We start from the raw sequence: 22147 nt of genomic DNA, 5'->3' as shown, positions 1-22147 counted from the left end.
GTATGGCAGCTCCATTTGGCGTCTTATTCTGGAGCACGTCGGTTCATTTATTTTATTTTCATTATATATGACGGATTTGCTAACCCCTCTTGCATATCTGCAAATGTCTAAACTACGACTGCGCTACCGGATCATTTGCCAACGTCCATTCCATCATTAATCCGCTGCTGGATAAGCTCGGAACTTATTAGCTTGGCAGTTCTCCCCAGCTTATGTTGCTAAATTTACTTCACTACTATTTTTGTACAAATTTATCCCTCGCCGGCGCAGGGGGGGGGGGGGGGGTTGATGCAACCCCCCTAAGGTTTTCGCGAATAACTCACGTAAAAAGCGGCCGATCGCGACGAAACTCTCAGTACCCTCGCATTGATCAAATTTACACCTACCCTAAAAATTTCATGACCTTGACCCAAATGACCTTTGACCTGTGACCTCTTTTCCGTGACCATGTTTGGCCGAAATCGCGATCCGGCGTATGTCGGCTCGCATTAACCGCGCGTTTGCAAGCTTTTCGTGGTTTCAAACGTTCAAACATGTGATTTGATGTTGCTCCCATGCATTAGGGTGGGTGTCAAGGTCACCTGAAGGTCAGGTCAGGTCATTGACCTTTGGTGACCTCGGTTCACTTTTTCGAGTTTTGCATGTTTCTAGGCTAGTTTTTGGAGCTGAATTTGAATTTAGCAACCATTTGAACATTTACGAAGTAGTTTTGGTGCCTTGGCAACATGTTACGAAGCTGTCAGAGGCGGATGACAGGTACTACGAATACCCGTCACGACCCCTACCGGTTGACCTGACCTGACCTGACCTGTTCTGACCCGACCTGGTCTAAACTCTTAACGACATTATCTGTGATCAAAACTAACACGATATTCGTGATCAGCACCCCGGAAAACCCCTTAGCAGCCACGTTTTACGACTTTCTAACAGGTCCCGATATTCACGATTTTTGGGTCATTGACCTGACCTGGAAGGTCAACCGATGACCTAGGACCTTAAAATTGGGTATCATTGGCTTCCTCTCGTGACGGGCAGCACGCTCGTTTTTTTTTCCGCGAAGCTCTAGCTCCATCAGGGGTCAAACGCGAGGGGGGTCGTACCCCTTGTGTCGCGGGGTTATACCCCTTGTGCCGTCGAAGGATTCAGAATGGCCTGTGCCGGCGAGGGTTATGACACCATTTCCCTTCAACTACGCGACGGATGTCTTTCCTAGCACAATGAACTGTGCTTCAGGCATGGCCGGAGATGACAGACCCACCACATGTGCGGCTCTCAGCCTCTCCGCACATGCCATGACAGGTCCTCAACACGTCGCACGTTCTCGGCACATGACAGGCCCTCAACACGTAACAGGCCCTCTGCACATGACAGGCGACGGCAAGTTCCCATTTTCCTCTCCGTCCTCGACAGGCCTGGGGCTACTCTTCAGAAGGTCTGTCTGCACTAACCTTCAGAGCTGGGAGGATCTTTTACTCTCTGGAGCTGGAGCTGGTATGGGGTTATTGCACTATCCTACAGGACTAGGAGGGCGTCTCATCGACTGATTCTCCCTGCGGATGGTCGAGCGGCGAGAGGCACACCACACCCCGCGACATCCTGGAATTGGCTATCGTCGCACGCATATTGGTGGATTACCAGGCGCAATTGTGCTGCGTCGGAGGGCCGGACACCGCGGCCCCTCAGAGGATGGCCCGCCTTCAGCTTGTGAGGGGACGCGACAGGGACGCAAAGGCTTACCGACTATGCGTCCTCTGACCTTCGCTACATGTCACACTATCGTTTTTTAGCGTTGCTGCGCTTTAAACAAGAAGAAATGACGCGCTATTAATGAGATTGAGCTGCTGGATCAAAATTTCAATAATCGCCGTTGTAGCCAGTCGTGCTTCACCAGCGATCGTGAAAACATATAGGATATGACTTGCATAGTCATAAACCAGTGACACACCCTACAGACTGTACTTTTTAAACTGTTGGCCTCACTCATGCTAATTATGCTACTCTCGAGTCTTAAGTGAGTGACGTAATTCATTTCATTTCAGGACTCAGAGTGGCTGTGCAACAAGTGCTTTGAGGTGCGGAAGACGGCCATCGCGTCTGGTTCGTACCCGATGCGGACAGCGGCTGCCACTGGGCCAGGTCCTGGGCCTGGTCCGGGCTTGGGGCCGGGCCAGGTGCGGCCAGCAGTGCCCGGCGGAACGACGCCCATGAAGATGACGGCCCCGGGACAGCCGCAGGTGAGTATTTTACCGTCCGCCGGCCTGCAGCTAGCCGGCTCCATGTCCTAACGGCCGTGGGCCTGGCTAACCGTCTCCCTGTCCTAACGGTCGTGGGCCTGGCTAACCGGCTCCACGGCCCAGTGGCCATGGGCCTCCGGTTAACCGGCTCCATCGCCCCGCCGCGATCGTCTGCCGACCTGACCTGAATGGCCCATTATAACCTCCATCAGTGGCGGATCGGGAAACCGCGCCCTGCTCAACCCCCAACATCCGGCGTCCTGACATATGTAGGTACCATCTCCCAGGGATATTTTCTGTGTGAAATGGATCCTGCTATGTTGTTTGGGCTGTATGTATGGCCTGTTGGAAGTAAGCATTCTAAGCAAACATCGACAACGAAATCCGAATTTTCGAACGAGAAAGCTAGTCACTGAAATAACCACTTTCCTCGTTGATATATGAATGCATCACCTATGCCCTTTTTTAGTTAATTTTGTCGGCAAGACAGCTTAAATTTCACCTACAATGCTTTAGTTTTCTTATGTTACCAGTGGAACTTTGCAATAATGTCACTCATTCGGAGAAATGCCTCTTACACCAGACATGCGACATTGCAACAACGGTCATCGCTATGGACAAAGAAGACATCGCCGACATGATTGATGAAACAGCTCCGAATGATTTGATGTTACATTGGTTTGAGCTTCTGAATCGTCGTGAGCTGTACAATTATACTAATAGATGTTATGCAGGTGGTTAGCTGAAGCATGCCAGGGATTTTGAATCGCTTTTTATTTTATCATACATGCAGATGTTTCAGGTAACAGCTTCATTTAACTGGGAGCATCGTTTTATTTGTAAAGGGATATGCAACCAATCGAAACCTTCAGTATAACAGCTGACAGTCTTGACAGCTGAGCTTTGCGTGGTCACTCATCGGCAGTCCTTGTATGCAAAGTGTTCCCCTGAACAAATTAGGGGTCTCTGTCAACACCGCGGACACTTATGAAACGTCATTATTGAAAGGAAGGTTATCAACGTTTCCATGAGATCAGAAGTATCGTCTTCTGCTAGGTATGTACTCGTATGTTCTATCGTCTGTCAGAGAAGCGTATTTTTGGAGCTTCAATAGAGGCGCTATTAAATCTCGTCCAGGGCCCTGGCTATGCTTATTTAGGGGATTATTAGGTACATAAGCCATTTAACAAAAACGCAATGCGTTTCACACTTGCTTCACGGGGCTATTTGCACTGTTCAAACTCTGGCAGTTACTCTGGCAGTTACTTCTCTGGGCGGTTAACCTTACATGATCGGCGAACTATAGTCTAATTTAAATTGTGAAATATCTCAAACGTCTTCGGTGTGACCAAAAACTTCGATGGCGGGGCTAGATGACCGGCGGTTATCAATTGCAGAGGGATAGTTTTTAACGAAAAAACCTTATCACTTCACCCTTTAAAGGGATTCATATTTTAATAGGCATTCATATTTTAGCATATTAGCAAATTGGACCTAATAGCGCTCATTCATATCTAGTGATGATTAATTAGAAGACAAATGTATCAGGATACGGCGAATTTTCCGTCGAAAGCCGTTGTAAATCTAGTTATATGACACACCCTACAGTATATATCACATCATATCTGCTGGAAATTAAATTATAAATGAGAGTCCATCACCAACCGACTTTGACCGAGAAAAGTGCAGGTCAATGCAAGAAGCTTCACATTATAGGGCAAAGCATATTGTTTATTGTATAATGTACTATCTTGTGCTATCTTTTCCATTTTTTGATATTCGTTCATTTATTCTAAATTAATTAAACACCGTATGTGTGCCATTAAAAGTCTCACAGTTTATTGTGATTTCAGATGTCTCACAGCTCGGTTAATGTTTCATAAGCACATTTTTATCCTTATTCATTTTAGGGTGCTTATTTGTGTCAATATAATTTGATAAAGCAGCAGGAACATGTACTTTACGAAACAATGCATGTATTTTGTATTATCTCTAAGTAAATCATTTGGTTAAAACGCTTCTGTACCGGTATACTCGTAAGCTCCTTATTCCGCGCATTGATTTCATTATTTCGTCCGTGTTGATAACAGTGGACCATCAAGCCCACACTGAAAACAATTTCACCCAAAACTGGCGAGTAAACCGGTGCCTCGCGGGTACCCCTATCCGCAACCATTTTTAACCACCCTGCCAGGAGTCAATTTAGGACATAACACTTTCGCAATTCACTCTGGAGAGTAGTTACCCTCCACGACTATTCGCGCACCAGTGGCTCGCGACCCCTCCATCGAAAGGTATTCATCGACGCCTACCTGGCAGCAGCGCCCCACAAACACCTAGGAGATGGGGTTACCCTCCACCTACCCGTCGCCGACCAAGTCACGAGGGCCAAAAAAACTCCCACGCTTGACCATATTTGCGGGAAAATATCTATATTATAGCAATCTCACACCTAGAAAACATCGGTGAGAAAGTTTCACATCGGTGGGAAAGGGCAAATCGAATTCCCATAGAAATTTCGACATGACTCAGTCACCGGCAGTCATCCAGACCGCCCGAAATCAGAAAGATGTGTCGCCGCTGCTTTCGTGACCTATATAAGAATCAAAATGGTCTCACTTGGTAGTTTCGGAAGAAAAAGCGTTGCCAATCGTCCCGTGATGAATATTGCAGAGGTTTTAAAGATGCACCCTAACAATTGTACTTTCGCCCCCACTTGCAAACCGCCAAACAATGTGCCAACATATCATTGGTTCAAAAAAAAGTTAAAAAATTGTTGTAATTCAAAACTGTATGAGACAACGCCATCTAGTTGTAACAGTAGATCCAACTCCTTCAGGGCAGGTTATGTAAAGGTTCGCCATCCACGGATACGCGTTTACGATACCTCGAGTAGTTCCAACTCTTTCAGTGAGGGCTATGCCAATGACTCGACACCCGCGGGGACAATATCCGGTGCTGGGTAGCTACCTAACTGCAAAATGTGGGTACAGTGCATATTTACGAGTAATAAGGCAGGCAAGTCTGCTTACCCTCTAGCTAGAATCTGGACATGGCGAGTTAATACACATATACCACCCGCAGAGCAACGCTTAATTCGCCAGCTTCGGGTGAAATTGTTTTCAGTGCATAACCGACACTTAACTTGTCATTTTTATTAAATCAAGCTGCAGATAAACACAAGTGGCGTTCCGTTGTGTAACGGTGTCACGTCGTTGAGTGTGGCCGTCAATACTCTGCACTATAGATCCAGGTGGGGTCCGGCACGCGGCGCGGTCGGGCCGGCAGTCGGCACTCACCGTTCAATGGCGGTCGATAGAGACGGCACGAGCCATCGGCCGGGCACGAAAACACCACCCCGGCCACCGCCGGGCCGCCCGCCCATCCGCCGGCCCGTGGGGTGCGCCCAATTAGGTCAGCCACCCGCACCCAGCGCGCTCTGCTGCCGGCCGAGCGGCGCTCTGCAGCGGGGCTGCCGCTCACAGGTCACCGGCTCAACTCTCACATTCACAGCGGCACATTTGTTACTGCTGAAACATTGGAGCATACTCTCACCTTTATAGATTATGATATATTATTCTTTTGATTCTATACTTTTAGGAAAATAGATCATCTGAAACAGAGTTTTAACCTGATTGCATACAGTAACAGGTGGATATAAATCTGCGCACGTTTGCGACCATTGCGTGCTGTCTGCGCGTGGGCGTCGTGCGTGGGCCGGTCCCGCTAGTGAACCGCCTGCGGCGCCCGTCGTTAAGGTGTCGGCCGGGCCCGCGGCCGCCAGCGGCGCTCCATAGCTCGCATGACACCATCGTATTCCGCCTCCCCTAGTCAGTCCTGAGTCAGAGTGGTTTCCTGGCTGAGTCACAGTCAACAGTCAGTGTTTCCATCGTCAATGCTAATTACTGTCGACAAAACTACCGACGATGATCCGCCACTTTGAAATACTCATCTATTTGTGTTGCTGCCATGCAGTTGCATTTTACGTGTCGGATGACCATATAACCAACACCACCTCGAGAAAGGGCACTGTCGGGCATGACAGGCCGACATGGCCAGGCCGTGCCGGGCGGGCGGACAGTGGTCGGCCGTCCCGCCTAATTGGGCGAGCCGACAGTAGCCAGCCGCCCAGCCCCACCGACGCCACTCGAGTTGCTCACCATGCACCACACTGTTCCTGGGCCGGCTGACAGGCCGTTCCCAGCCCCGCCAACCGATGTCGACAGCCCAGATTAGGTGCTAATGCGGCCTTGCTATTATTGGGTCGGCTGCTCTAATTGATTCACTTTAGTTTGTTTGCGGAAGGTGTAAGCGTGTCGGTCAACTTTAAGAAGGCTGACTTTTATAGACGTGCGACCGTGATTTGGAGGGGAAAACGACCGCTTGGTGCCATATTAGCTGTAATCTGTCTAAATAGAAACACATTGTGCAATTTTGTAGTCTGATGAGTGAAATGACCATGCTAAGTCATGTTCAGTACCTAATGCCGACACATCGGGTCAGATTCTCCAACCGGTGACCGGTCCAATGTTTTTACAGATGGCCAACGGATCTCAGCAGCGTCAGTTTGCCACCGCTGGCGGTCAAAGTGAGTACATTGAGCGCGGCTCCTCGGCCGACCCCGCCGCCCGCTGTCCTGTCCCGGCCCATCCTGCGGGCGTCGTCCCGGCGCGGGTGCGCGCTCCACGGCCCCGCGGCCCCGGCCCCGGCCAGCGACCGCCGCGGCCCCGGCTGGCGGGGCCGCGCGGCGCCCGGCCGCGGCTCCGGCAGCCCCGGCCGGCCGGTCCGCCGCCGCACCTGGCTGCCGCTCACCAGGACGGGTCGCAGCGCTGGCCTGGCCCACCGCCAGCAGCGGCACCGATCCCCGGCGCCGAGCAGACCGCTGGGAGGCCGGCAGCCGGACACCAGCCCGGTCCGCCGCAGCAGCACGGCGGCCAGCCCGGCCCTCAGCAGTCGCCGTCTCCTGGAGCGGCGCATCAGCTCGGAAACTCACCATCCTCTCAGCTGGCTCCGGACCCCGCCAGAACACAGCCCTCGCCTTCCCAGATCAACGCCAACCACCCCGCTGCGCCGCCCACCTCCCAGCCGGACCTCAATCAAAACAGCACCCAGCACTCCCACCCTCCGACCAGCTTGTTTCCGCAAAACGCTCAACAGGACAGCCCACCGGCGGCTCCGTTCCCGGCGGTGTCAGCGGCGCCGGGATTCCTATCGAACGGCCAGCCGCAGCACTGTCAGTCCACGACGGCTCCTCACGGCCCGCAGCCGCCGAGTTCTCACACAGTCGTGGGGCCCGGCGGCTCACCGCACGCGGCCGTCACGCTCGGCCAAAGCGGCACTGCCCCGCCTGCCGCTCCGCAGACGTCAACACCTAACCAGCCCAGAGCTCCAAGTCGATCGGAACAGTCACCTTCCCCTGGCGCCGCGAAAAAGCCCCAGATCAGCAAGGTGGAACGGACGTTGGACAGCTTCTTCGGGAAGACTGACAAGCTGCTAGCCAAGTTTGACAAGACGCTGACCGAGAAACTGCTGGACCCGTCGCACGTGTCGCCATCACCCCCGGTAACCAGTTCCGGTCCTGCCACTGCTGTCACTACAACCGCCGCAAAGTCACCGGCTTCACTTCAGCAGCAGCAGCAGCAACAACAGCAACAGCAGTTCCAGAATCAGCAGCAACAGCAACAACAGCTTCAGCAGCAGCAACAACAACGACAGCAGCAACAGATACAGGAGCTACAACAGCAGCTGCAGCAGCAGCAACAACAGCAGCAGCTCCAGAATCAGCAGCAGCAGCTTCAAAATCAGCAGCAGCTTCAAAGTCAGCAGCAGCAGCCGCAGCCGCAGCCGCAGCAGCAGCAGCAGCAGCAGCAGCAGCGACAGCCGTCTGACCGAGGCCTGTTGAGCAGTCTGCAGCTCAGTCTGAAGGGTAAGGTGTCGGAGGGTCTCGGTGGTCTGAAGCCGTCCGTCCAGCCCCCGGCGGCTCTCCGCAATCTGCACACGGACGTCAGTCAGTCCATCAGCCTGTCGGCGCAGGCTCTGCGCGCTGCCGAGGCGCGCACCGCCACCCCCGGGCGGGACCAAGTACAAATGGCCGGTCAGACCGCCGTATCGGCGGCCACATCCAGCCCGTCTTCCTTGTCGGCACAGCTGAGCAGTCAGCAGCAGGAGCAGCTGATGCAGCAGCAGCGCCTTCTGCAGCAGCAGCAGGAGGAGATCGCGCGCCTGCAGCAGCTGCAGAAGGAGCGCGAGCGCGAGCTGGAGTTGAAGGCCGAGCAGCAGAAGCAGGAGTACCAGCGCCAGCTGCAGCTCAGTCGGGATCAGCAGCAGGCTGCTCAGACGCAGGTCGCCGCACAGATTTCGACGGCGTCGTCCGGGACCAAAATTTATGTGCCAACGCCGCTGGTTGCGGTCGCCGCCAGTGGGAAGCAGCAGACTGCCGCCGACCCTCTATCGCTACTGAGGCCTTCCGTGAGCTCCAGCTCGAGCGCACCGCCCGCCGGAGAGACGATACCGCCTTCCACCTCCGCAGGCAAGGGTCCGCCCTCCTCCTCAGAGTTCGTCGGTAGCGACCCAGACTTCGAGAACCGCATGTCGCGTCGGAAGCGGTTCCTGCAGCACCTGGCGTCACTGGGAGCCGAGACGGACTCGCCGCCGAGTCCGGGCGAGTCACCGCTGCTGGCGCTCGAGTCGTGCTCCGATCGACTGGCCACACCGTCTCCCATGAGCAGTGTCGGTAGGATCGACGACGAGACGCCGTTCTCGGAGCGCGAGCGGCCCAGCTCGGCGCCAGAGATCAAGGCGCGCTCGCAGTTCTCCAGTCGGTTCGGTGTGCACATACCAGCCGGCTTCCTGGACATGGCTGAGGACGACCTGGAGCTGCGGCCGCCGGCGCCTTCCCCACTCGACCGGTTCCGGAACGGGCCGAGAGACATGTCACCGGCGCGGACCAAGGACGCGCAGCCAGACATACAGAGAGAAACATCACCAGCGCGGACCCGGGACCCGCTGCGGGATATACCCGCAGACTCGCCGCGGGAGGCGCCGCGAGCCGCGGTTAGGGACGGGCCGCGGGAGAACACGCGGGACGGCGCCCCTGTCCTGCCCACCTCCTTGAAATCTCCCCGGGCTCGGACCACCCTGCAGGCGTCCCCGATCCCGCACCCGCCGCCGGCGGTCACGCCGGCCCTGTCCCCGCCGCTGCCGGAGCGTGACCCGAGCCACGTGCTGCGCTACTGTGACGTCGAGAGTGACGAGGAGAGCGACGAGTCGTCGGGGCCGTGCTCGGTGGTGCTGGAGGCCAGCCCCGGCGCCGTCTACACCATTGAGGAGGATGAGGAGGAGGCGGGCACGCCCACCGCTGCCGACGGCGTCTCCCGGCGCAGAACCTCAGGTGAGCAGAGCCGGCCGCCGCCCCCCCCCCCCCCGCTGCCCCGCGACTATCGCGCCCAGCTACCACTGGCTGCTTATCGAGCCGTCCTATATGGGCCGCCGCCGCCTCTCTTTACGGACATTTTCCATAAAACTTTTACCATAGAAGCTTTCAGTGGCCATTCTGCAGTATGTGCACCGAAATGTAATACCCAGAGTTTTTCCAGACGTTCTTTCTATCCGCCTTTGCTTTAGTGGCGCTCTTTAGTGGCGTTTTGCAGTCACTCGGATGGCTTGAATGCGGAGCTAGCTTCTGTCAGTGAGGGTGCTGGTGGGCGTCGAAGCACCACCGGCCAGGGCGCGGCACGGCACCGGCTGGGCAGGGGACACCTCCGTCCTGCGTCCGACCCTCGCCGCCGTCGGGACTGCCCGCACCTCCCCACCTCCTGCCTGCCACCTCCACACCTCCTAAACTCCACAGCCGCGTCCCGTGTCCAGCGGCAGCACGATCCCTGTCAGACATCTGGCCGGACCTTGAATCGAACACTCGTCAGGATGTAACGCTGTTATGAGCGTAAGCTGGAGAATATGATCTGAGTTCGATTACAGCTGCATTGTTTTGAAAAAAAAACGACTTTTCAGCTTCCTTTAGAGGTACAATGCGAAAAATTAAATATGCGCAGTGCAAGTAAACATATCTTGTTAAATTAATGCCTATGTTGAAGGTTTCAACTATATATCAAACAGCTTTAGAAGATAAAAATACAAAAATGCCCTACCTCGAAAACGGAAGTACTACTTATCATCAACTGACGAGCTTTTATGGTGACAACAATAACAAAGGGACAGTACTTGTTCGAAGTATTGTAAAAATGCCGTTTAGAGTGTTCAGATTTCGCAATGGTTTGACCCACTTTAGCTGGATGACACAGTGAGCCTGAAATCTGCATTACTAATCGATACCAGCAGACTGGTCGTTTTAGGTCATTGCCAGATCGAACGGTCCACTGGAACGTTGCTGGTAGCAATTGTCCTTCAACCGGCAGCCATGTGCCCTACAATCGGCAGTTTGGCCATGGTGCTCAGTGCTCACCTAATACCGCTGTAGGGAAGCATTAGGAACCCATGCCGAACGGTGAACATACCGCACATACATACAACTGAAACTCTGCTGTTGAACAAGTGGGGCAGCCTACAACCGGTTCAACTAAAAGAAACAAAAATTAGGAGAAAGCTTTTCAATGTAGCAGTGGTGTTTTTCTTCGATTTATTTCTGTTTTAGTAGGCTGAATGTCACTTATAAATCTGTTCTTTGCGAGGTTTAGGTGCCGGTTTTAAATACATTTGCTTAGCGCCCACATATGTATTTGCATTTGCGATGCTGGTCAACAGAACGTAATATTTTAGTGCATCCGAGAGTGTGTTTACATGATTATCGTATGCAGAAATATCATCCTGAATTAATTTATATAAAATGCACCTACATCGCGGTCAGTTTAGCTGAATGGCTATAAGTAACGCATACACACCGCAGACACTTACACGAACCGAAAAGCATGCACAATGCACGCCCAAATGTGGTTACACATAAGTGTGCGTTAGTCTGTTTGTACGTGTCTTGCGGAATGCTGTGTAGCATGGGCGCGCTGACCGGCTATCCATACCAGTCTGTAGCATGAACGTATGGAAAAACTCTGGAGGCATCGCTAAACGGCGATGAATATCTGGCTAGTGCTGCGTGCAAACAAAATGTTCAGCTGTGGGACATAAAAACTCATCGACATAAATAGTGGGTGCATATGCTAAGCGGTATTTGAATGTCTAAGACAAAGCAGCATACCTACAAAATGCCTTTAATTGGTGGGAAAACACCGCTGTATGACTGTTTAGTTAGATTTTGGAGGAGACACCTTTGAGAATTAGAGATGACGACTAAGTGGAGTTTAACCCAAAACTGAGCAAGTCTACGTAACTTAAATCATTGTCCAGGGCTCCCATGTTCAGCAAAGTCTTTATCATACGAAACATTCATTCTAGACATGTCCAGCGTAATTGCGATGCATTGAAATATGTTGAGATTGGAGCGAGGAAGCTCCGGGACATTCCGTCGTCGCCGCCGGTGGTTATGACTCTGACCTGATTAAAATCGAGGATGAAGAGGCACTTTTTCGGGAATTATGGGGCTGTTTTAAAATGTGCCTCGCCGACCGGGATAGCTGCCGTTTCCGGTGTTAATATATACGGGGGCGTCGTGTAGGTGATGGAAGCCATGCTGGGCATCCCGACTCGCAACAGGCAGAAGGGCACATGAGCAGGCAGGCGACGCGGAGCAGACAACTGTGCCGGCCGGCGCGGGCCGGTCGTCGGCTCGGCAGCCGCTCCGGAGCGGCCGGGCTGATCAATACGAGGAGACCCCTGGCGGCGGCCGGCGCTGCCGCCGCCGCCCACCGCCCACCGCCGCCCACCGCCCACCGCCCACCGCCCGCTGCCCGCCGCCCGCCGCCCATGGCCCGCCCTTGGCCCGCGGTAGGTGAACGGGCCGGGCAGGGACGGGCTGCCAACACGCGCGGGGTCAACTGCCGGCCTCACACATCGGTCTGTTTACCGAACACAAATCGGACCAGTCACTGTTCAGTGACTGGTATATAATAAAGGCTTCAAAGCCTTTATTTTCACTTCATGAAATATGCATTTTTTTCCATGGAAAGCAACGCGCGGTGTACCTATGACCCTCGCATTTTTTTTTTCCGGTGTTCATGGATTTATGTTGTAAATGATGAAAACCGGGCCAAAAAACTTACACCTACTTTGTCATCACTCATTCAGTTGACTATTTCATTCCCCTAAAGATATTAGTACGGTTATTTACACCACCACTATTGTCCACTTCATTCAAGTCCGTTACTATCCTATTAAATAAATTTGATATATCGCTCTACGCTCCACTGGGCTACTTATAGAGGTTCTATATCCGTTGCTCTATTTAAGCCGAGGCTCTATAGTGGCGATATTGTGCATTAACTGCTTCTTTCAAAGTCGCGTGATCGATTCACTGGAGGCGCGGTCCCCGGGGGCCGGGCGGCGGCTGTCTTCTTTCACTGCGCGCCTCTCCGTGCAGCTGTATGCAGCGCCACGGTTCAATGAGGTAAGTTGATTGCATAGTTACCAGATTTAGCTGGCTCCGGCTGGCTCCGAGGCCGGCGATCGCTCCGGCCGGTCTGACTGACCCGTCCTGCCGATCCCGCCCGGTCCTTCCCGACCCGTCCCGCCCCTGGCCCAGCCGATGGCCGTAGTGACGTCTAAACAGACTCTAGCTCTGATCTAGCTCTCCGAGTGCCGGCGGCCGTTCAGTCCGAGTCACGCTGTAGTGATGTTTACCGAACAGTGCTGATGTGAGTCTGTCTGATGACCCCTCGATCGCTGACCTCCTGCCACGGCGGGGCCGCTTTCCAGGGGACCTATCCGAGCAGCTGTCGGTAGCTGGCGTCCAGAGGTCGCAGTTCACCACCCAGCGCTCTCTGGACGGCGGCTCCAGGACACTGGAACCGCTGCCCCTGTCCGCTCCAGGCAGCAACGGTGAGCGACATTGGCAATCACAACGGGTCGGTCTCAAATGTAAAGGCTGTCGGGCGTATAAGGCGTTTCGCCTTGTGCTCAACAGTTATGCATAACATGCGACTGTTAAAGTGCATACGAGTTTGTACAGCTGCCTAAAGGAATGAACTTTCACTAGCACTTTACATCTGTTTCCATTCAATTTCATTCCCATTTTTAACTGAAAGACTGATGTTCTTATAAGAAAGCAATTTGACATGTGAGGAACTGCTGAGATCTTCGAGGCTTTTTCCGTTGGCTTAAATATGAGTTTCACTAAGGCATAGAACGATGGCTCCTGGCTGATGGCGTGGGCAAAATGGATTTTTAACGTTGTCCAGGAAAGTTATTAGATAATCAGGTAAAGAGCTTATTAAACAATACATGTTATTTACAGATTTCATTTATGACATTGCGTCACTGTTGACTAGCGTGATGTGCAGTGGGTCTGCCAATTTACCATAATTATTAATTACCCACTCTCGTCTATCTAAATCAACGTTATTGTGGTGAATGCAATGCACACAATAGACACTCGGGACTGTGCTCTTCTGTCGCAGTCGATTCCCGACTGGTTATGAGTGGCCACTGACCACCGCTGTCACCTGCCGCTTCTTTGTTCTCCGTCAGGGACGGCCCCGCCAGCGTCCAGCGGTCCACTGAGCAGCGTCAGCTCGTCTCTGTCAACACAACATGGAACGACGGCGTCACATAACACCGATCCAGGGACACGGTGAGTAGAGGGTGGCAGCGGGGCGCAGACGGCGCGGGTACAAACGGCAACGGGGCTCAACCGGCGCCGAGACACATGACTCGGAGCCACAAAGGCACCGGGGCGCAACCAGAACCAGGGCGAGGTTGCTGGGGTAACACTGGCGGTGGGGCACTCGAGCGACACGAGCCACGGTGGGTGGGATGATACGGGCCCGCGTTGGCCGCAGCGTGTCAGGGCTCCGCCATACTGGGACGCGTCAGACGGCCGCCGAATGACCACCATAAAGGCCCAGTATCGGAGGGTCAGCGCGCGGCTCCTGCGGCCCCAACGAGGCCATCACCGGCCGGGCGGGACGGAGCCCACGAGATGACGCGCCGCGCCGGCACCGCGCCATTGAGATGTGGGACGCCGAGCGGTGTGCCGCCGCGATTGACGATTACATTTCTATGCTGAGAAAGGAGATATAGCTGCTGCATCGTAAGTGGACGGCGGCAAGCAATCTCAGCATAAGCTGCATTCATCAGACTGTCTCGAATTTCTGTCTTATGAACGTAAATATTTCATTTTGACTTTTTAGTCACGAATAATCATATGCATTATAATATGATAATTACAGTGTTTTATACCAGTCAAACATTTTATTTGCCCCCTATTCCATAAGTTTCATATTTACAGTTATGCTAACTTTTTAAAGCATTTCTAAGTAAGTTTTTATGCTATAACATTTTCTATCGGCGAAACGCTAAATTTGCACATAAAATGCATGCGAAGCTGAGACAATTTCTTGCTCATAAATGCATTTGTATTATAAGTTTACCTGTGCTAAGCGGATGATTGTAGTGTTCCTCCTTTACCTTTCAGTCGACGCCCTATAATCGACCCCCCCCCCCCCGTCAACCCGCCTCTTGACGGCGTTGCATTTAGACAGTGAACCACTCTGCGTGAAGTCGTGCGGCACAGTCTATCACTTCAGGCGCTCACTACTGGTGACACCTAGCGGCGAATTTATAAGTAGACTCATATATGTCTGTTGCAATGATGGGCCTTTGCGCACGGGGCACACCCATTGTCAGACGGTTCTGACACGTTCATGGGTATTGGGTGATAATGGTGATAATGGTGAGCGATGGAATTATTATTTTTTTTTTGCACGTAAGTTAAATTTATATTCACCAGCTGCGCATTTGCACTGGAAGCATAACTGGCCCACGACTATCGATCGAAAATAGATTTGTTAGTCACATAATTGTTGACCTATGAAACCTAGGTATCCACTATCAATGAACCTTCCGCGTTGGTATGCCTTTTTCAGAAATTTAAAATTTGAGCAATGATTGCAACATTATGACAGTACTGCTCTCAAAATGCAACTGGTCCTATATCAATATGTATTCTCATAATCAGCGTAAGTAATTGTTTCCGACACTGCCGTTGGTATCATTGGGGCCACCAACATGACTGAACTCCCCAGACTCTCAGGACTGTTCTATCTGCAGTCCTCATCCTTGAGACCACCTCTTGTCAACTGTGCCTTCCAGAGCCGCGAAGTGTCAGCATTCAGCGTGCCTTTAGCGGTAGCCCATAAGACAGGTCCCGAAAACCATGACGAGATGGTGTGCGGTACAGCATACCACTTCAGGCGTCCACTACTAGTGACATCTAGCGGCTAATCTCTAAGTAGAGATGCCTGTAACTGAGATGGCACTCGCCGCTGTATGGTTAGATAGCTACTCTGAATAACTTGCGCGAATCACAGACCTTTTTTTCGAAAATACATGGGTATATGGCATTTTAAGACATTTTACCTTGACCTTTTCATCTTTGGTTAGGTCTTTTCGATTTCATGCAACCATTGCACTTTGCAGGCCCACATGGGAAGAAAGGAGAGGTTGACCCATAGGTAGGTATTAAGCTTGTTTGGCCGCCTGCCGATGCTCCGCAGTGGCTGGGTCTGTCCCTTTGAGATGGAAATGTGCCGATGGGACAGGGCACCCAGCCACTCCAGTGGTCATGCCACCAGAAGGACTATCATTGGTTTGCCCTATACTGGTGTATAGGAGGCCGTTAGCATACACAAGCCCGTGTATGTAAATGTTTTGAACAGAGGTAAGGATGTGCTGGCTCTAAAGGTAGGCAGCAAGGATAATCATGACTGGCGCATGGGGGGGGGGTGTGTGAGTCATGCTCATTCGCGCATATGACTGGCGGTGGGGGACTCTACAGAGCCCCCTCCCGTTTTTCTGCAATATCTTCTAAACCGCTTGCCGTATCAACACGAAACTTGCAGTACCTTCAGCGGAATTAATTTGACACATTTTGATTAAATGTAAACTTTCTTCCTATTATAGATCGGCCGAAAATGACATCACTCTGACGTCATGTCGGCCGAGTTTGATGCAAAACATTGAACTAGGGTAATCGCTCTCCAAAGTTCAGTTTTTAAGCTAGATGCAATTTCTTTGCATGAGTCGACTGCGAATACACGTGGAGATAACAATCAAATTATCTCAGATTTTCAAAATTTTGAAAATTTCGGAAAATACAATAGACATTAAAATTTAAAAATATATTTTTTACTTTTTTCAAAAATTGTTTTACTTAACCCTATTAGTGGCAGGCTCCTGGCTACCCCATATTAGTGGCAGGGGGGGCTGTTTACGACCCCCCCTTGATATCTCGAGATCTAACCGGCCGATTTTCAAAATTCAAACGGCATTCGATTTGGCTCAACGAGATCTACATTTCTAAAAAAAAAAACAAATTAAAAAATGTCAATAGGGGGTAGAGGGGGGTAAAAACGGGCAAATTGCAGATACATTTTAGACTGTTTATCACGGCCAGGTTTCTGAACCAATCTTAACGCAACTTTTGCCGATCGATAGAGAATGAACCAGGAATTCACATGAATCCTAAAAATATGCATTTTCAAAAATCATAGGCGGATACAGATCATTGAGATTGGGGGTACACAAAAAGTATAGTAAATAAGGTTTTTGTTGGTACTGTTTCTAAAAAGGGTGGCAATGGTCTTGTTATGTTACAATTTTCTTATGAGAGAACGACTAAAATTGTATTGGTCATGCATAGGCGGTGTCAGGGCACCTATGTTGGGAGGTAAAAAATAACCCCCCTTTTTGGACACCTGGATCCGCCTATTATAGCAAAAACGTGTCAAAAGAGGATGCACAATAACTTTGTATATGTTATCACATGATACCTTTCATTCACTGTTCGTAAAACTGGTGCAGCATCGTGATCTTCGCCCAAATGACTCGCTTCACGAATAGGACCCCCCAATTCCCAGTGCTCTGGAGCCGCCCCTGGTAAAGTTATGAACTTGAAATTTTCAGGGAATGTGCCCAATTTAGTTTTAGGAAAAGTCAGAAAATTTCAGCATCGTAGCTTCAGCGGTTTCGGAGATATTCCCGAAAAACCTGAGGGGTGGATAAAAACAACCCCCCCCCTGCCACTAATAGGGTTAAAAAATGGAACATAGGTAGGGGAGAGTGGGGTAAGATGCCCAGGGTGGGAAAGACGCCCCACCCCCTCTAGCGGCGAAACAAAGAATCGGACCTGGAAATTTATGTTCTTAGCGTAAGGCGGAAGCCTGCCTTGTTAACTGCACACAAATTTGCGAAGCTCAGTTGGGCAACGGCTGGCTGATGATTGCATGTTTTTTATTTGCTGCTTTCAAAAAATATTTTGGTGTCAAAACATTGTAAATATCAAAGAAGGTAAATAATTTTTGCGTCCCTTGCTATAGTCGTGATACATTAGCATGCGTGTACTGTGTCCCAAACAGTTTGTTTCAGGGTGTAGTTTTATGGCTAACAAATTGTACTGATTTAATGTTACTTCGGTACCTTGGGGTAAGATGCCCCCTGTCCTGATGGGGAAAGACGCCCCCCTAAATCCGTAGGCTGTCCTTCAAACAGCCCGTCAAATCATTTATTACATTCTTGTGATGTAGACAAAAGCCGATCTGGGACTTTCCAGAGTCCAGTACGGTCGGGTGCTCCCCATGCCGGTCTCTTGGCCCACATAGCGACTATTTGGGCGGCATCTGACTCTGAGAGCCCTCACGACGGCCTCTGTGGGCCCCATTATTGGCTCCAGGGCCCCTCACGACATCCTTTGAGGGCTCCCACGTTGGCCCCACGGGCCGCGCTGGCATCGGAGGTCCCAACGATGGGCTCGAGGGCCCTCAAGCATCATGAAGACCTATAAGAGCCCCACAGTGGTCTCCGAACGCCACCACGGAGGCTTGTTTGGCCGCGCTGGACTATGATGGCCCTAACGATGACCTCTGAAGCCCCTTACGACTACTTTCAAGGGCCCTTATGATGACGTTTGGTGTCTACTGCAGGCTGGAATATCAAAGCGACTTTTTTGGCATTTTCATTTTCATACGGAAATTTCATACTGATTCGTTCAGGTGATTCACGTGCCCATTTATGTCATTTATAGTGCAGGGGGCATCTTTCCCAACGTCAGGGGGCGTCTTTCCCACCCTGTGGGGTAAGATGCCCCCTTTCACTTCTTCAGGAAAATGCTTAATAGCAAAAAAAGTTATAATATTTCAGGCACGAAAGTGTGATATTTATGGAGAAAAATGATGTCGGCTTCCGTTGAAACTCCAAGTTTTTGCTTTTCCATCGTCATTTTCGAATAATATATGACATAGCAAAACCCTGGGCATCTTTCCCCACTCTCCCCTATGTGATAGTACACCCACTGATAAACTACTGTAGAAAGTTGTAGGGCAATATTCTAAACAATGACTGAGTTATACGCGTTATAGCAAAATTTCACAAATGCAGATTTTTCGAATCCATTTTTTTCAATACGTTTTTGACATCATACAGTAATATAGGTACCTAAGTAACACAATCGTGTTTCTGAGCTCAAACTGCATCTGATAGACACCTTTTTGTTGAAAAATTTCAGTTTCAAAATTTGATGTTCTTTGACCTGAAAGTGACCTGACCTCAGCAAATTGCAGCTGAATAATGACCTCAAATGACTCAGACGATACTGTTTTCGAAAACTATGAGTGAAATGAACCATAGAACATGCGTCACGTGACCGATACATGATATGCGATTTCCGTGACCTAGGATGACCTGGCCTTGACCTGAAAATAAATCGAAGCAAAAGAACGGTACCCTCAGTGTATTTTAACCCTCGCCGGCACAGGGGGGGGGGGGGTTGATGCAACCCCCCTAAGGTTTTTCGCGAATAACTCGCGTAAAAAGCGGCCGATCGCGACGAAACTTTCAGTACCCTCGCATTGATCAATTTTACACCTACCCTGAAAATTTCATGATCCTGACCCCAATGACCTTTGACCTGTGACCTCTTTTCTGTGACCATGTTTGGCCGAAATCGCGGTTCGGCGCATGTCGGCTCGCATTAGCCGCGCGTTTGCAAGCTTTTCGTGGTTTCAAACGTTCAAACATGTTATTTGATGTTGCTCCCATGCATTAGGGTGGGTGTCAAGGTCACCTGAAGGTCAGGTCAGGTCATTGACCTTTGGTGACCTGGGGTGACCTCGGTTCACTTTTTCGAGTTTTACATGTTTTTAGGCTATTTTTTCGAGCTGAATTCGAATTTAGCAACCATTTGAACATTTACGAAGTAGTTTTGGTGCCTTCGTAACATGTTATGAAGCTGTCCGAGGCGGTTGACACGTATTACGAATACCCGTCACAGCCCCTACCGGTTGACCTGACCTGACCTGACCCGACCTGGTCTAAATGCTTAAAGACATCATCTCTGATCAAAACTAACACGATATTCGTGATCAGCACCCCGGAAAACCACACAGCAGCCACACTTTACGACTTTCTAACAGGTCCCGATTTTCCCGGTTTTCGGGTCATTGACCTGACCTGGAAGGTCACCCGATGACCTAGGACCTTAAAATTGGGTATCATCGGCTTCCTCTCGTGACGGGCAACACGTTCGTTTTTTTCGCGAAGCTCTAGCTCAATCAGGGGCCAAACGCGAGGGGGGGGGGGTCGTACCAACCCCCTTGTGCCGTCGAAGGACTCAAAATGGCCTGTGCCGGCGAGGGTTAAGGCACATATCAAGGAGTGCGTAAACCAAAAAGGAACCTGATCGGATTTGTAAGCCGGCTGCCAGAGCCTAAATGGTGAACTAGCCGAAATGCTGATAATTTTTACGTTGACCTGACCTGTGAAGTCATTGATGAAATCGAGGTCAATGAAAATAGGTTTCACGCGACAGTTTTTCCAGGGCTATCAGACGTCGTTTGAATTTGGACGATCGCCCCAGTAGTTTCGGAGATAGGAGGAGGCTCTCTAGAGCCCCCCCCCCCAGTCGCTCGTGTTATGGAAAATACCTCAGTCATGCGCGGGTTAATACAACATGTGTCACCAATCAAAGTGTTTACTTTAATGTGCAGCTACCTTGCAATTTTCAGCGGGATAACATTGCAGTATAGCCTACATACATATGTACATATGTACCTATTTATTTAGAAATACTTGTCAAGCTGGCATATCCCGAATATTCCCGTCCATCCAGAGTTTTGAACATCCTTCGAAAATATACAGTCGAATATTACCTACAGATCACCCTTCGGTAATGTTCCGCGCGGCATTCTCATGGTGGCAGAGAACCTAACGTGTAGTTCGGAAATTCAGCGCTAGGTGGCCAGTTGGTCGCCTCGTAGCGATCAATGCTGGGTAACGTGTGTCGGGTGATAAACGGCAATGCCAAAATTCGTCAACAAAAGCTGCAATTGTATAAGAATGCGTATGAAGCCATCACGTCAAAACAATTTTCAATTGTTTCCAATTTCTATGGTCTCAAATTTCAAATTTCACCCCTTCTCCCTTAAAATTAAACTTAAAAACTCCCAGCCAAAAGCTTTAAAGACGGTGGTCACGGCCAACCGCGTCACATGCATCTTCCAATATCGACACATGTGCAATAATAATAAGGGACGGACGGTATCCGCAAGCAGCTCGGTAAAGGGCAAACCTTCCAGGATTGACCTTTTGACCTGCTGCATGTGATTTGTCCCATCGAAGCCAGCTTCACGAGATGAGCTTAGTGCCATGGTGGCGCGGCGACACACCAATTGGTAGTCGAGTGAGCCAATGACTCTGCTCTTTCTCTCATCTCAAATAGTCTGACAAGTACAATTAGACCAAAAGGGACTAGCCAAGCTACAAGCATCCTAAAAGATATACTATGTTGTAGGCAACCTTGCTACTGGTTGGAGATTGAACGATTCGGCCCCTGCTAGTGTTTTCTGTTCCGTACAACAAAAACGGCTTGAGCTAGCGACATGAAATTTTGTGAATTTTCATAAACAATGAACATCCTTTGGGGTGTTGTACCAGGATTTGGTGTTTCTTTTTTGCTCAGAGGCATCTCCAGAATAAGTTTCTCGGGAACGTGTGGACCTCGATTCTCAGCGATATCGACGCTTTTTACATCCGTATAAATATTTGCCTGGCGTCATCTTCACGCTTGCTGAACTGTGTGCCCTCACTTTCGATGGAAAATTTGCGTAGACGGATGTCAGTAGAAGGAGGGTTGCGAGTTTAATTTGGGTAATAACAATTAACACTAGGGGTAAATAAGCGGTAATTTCAGTGTAAATTCTGAAGGTAGGTTTTGAATAAAACTGTCAGATTTTACAATGTTACACAATGACCTATATTGACATGAGATAATGCGTTTTCCGCATGTATGAAACATGTTCCAGGACAGATGTAGGTGAGGAAATTTGACGGAATTCATTCTCACCTTCTTAAAAGCGCTTTTGATTTTTGAAAACGTAACCATCGGAATACCTATGTGTGAAAGAGGCGTTCCTAAAGATCTATCCTTTGATCTGGACTCAGTCGACTCACAGAAACAGCAAAGTTATGTTAGTCCTATGCAATTAATAGAAAATGCTGTTTTTGACATTTCTTCCCTCCAATTCTCAAATTAACGGATTTTATGAATATCCAAAAATTGACACTGTAGTTTACTTTGAAAGCAAACGCATGCCGTTTGTCCCATCAAAGTCGGCCTTGCAGTTTTTGACTCCCGAGATGCCCACATTTCAAAAGGGGAGGGGTAGAAAGCTCACCAGTATGTTATAGGGTTAACCCGATCTCTAAGCTGTACCCTTTGCTGCCCGACTTAACTATTCGATGAAAGAGCCGGCTGTCGTATCCTGGACGATCCGCGCCGGATATGTCATGTGTCGGGG

The 22147-nt window shown here is 50.3% G+C and overlaps 1 protein-coding gene across 1 annotated transcript in view; it reads left to right on the top strand.

Moving 5' to 3' along the window:
- Nucleotides 1–22147, top strand: part of LOC122365984 (histone-lysine N-methyltransferase 2D-like) — a 65400-nt gene that overhangs the window by 13525 nt on the left and 29728 nt on the right. The window contains exons 5-10 of the mRNA XM_043337699.1: nucleotides 2040–2234; nucleotides 6774–6942; nucleotides 7084–7796; nucleotides 8019–9624; nucleotides 13056–13178; nucleotides 13827–13929. Coding sequence (XP_043193634.1) covers nucleotides 2040–2234; nucleotides 6774–6942; nucleotides 7084–7796; nucleotides 8019–9624; nucleotides 13056–13178; nucleotides 13827–13929 — 2909 coding nt within the window. The remainder of the gene's footprint in view (nucleotides 1–2039; nucleotides 2235–6773; nucleotides 6943–7083; nucleotides 7797–8018; nucleotides 9625–13055; nucleotides 13179–13826; nucleotides 13930–22147) is intronic.

The sequence above is a fragment of the Amphibalanus amphitrite genome, unplaced genomic scaffold (genome assembly GCF_019059575.1).
Source record: "Amphibalanus amphitrite isolate SeventyFive unplaced genomic scaffold, NRLGWU_Aamphi_draft 000776F_arrow, whole genome shotgun sequence".
In the NCBI taxonomy this organism is placed as follows: Eukaryota; Metazoa; Arthropoda; class Thecostraca; order Balanomorpha; family Balanidae; genus Amphibalanus; species Amphibalanus amphitrite.
This window is presented reverse-complemented; position numbering and strand designations above follow the sequence as displayed.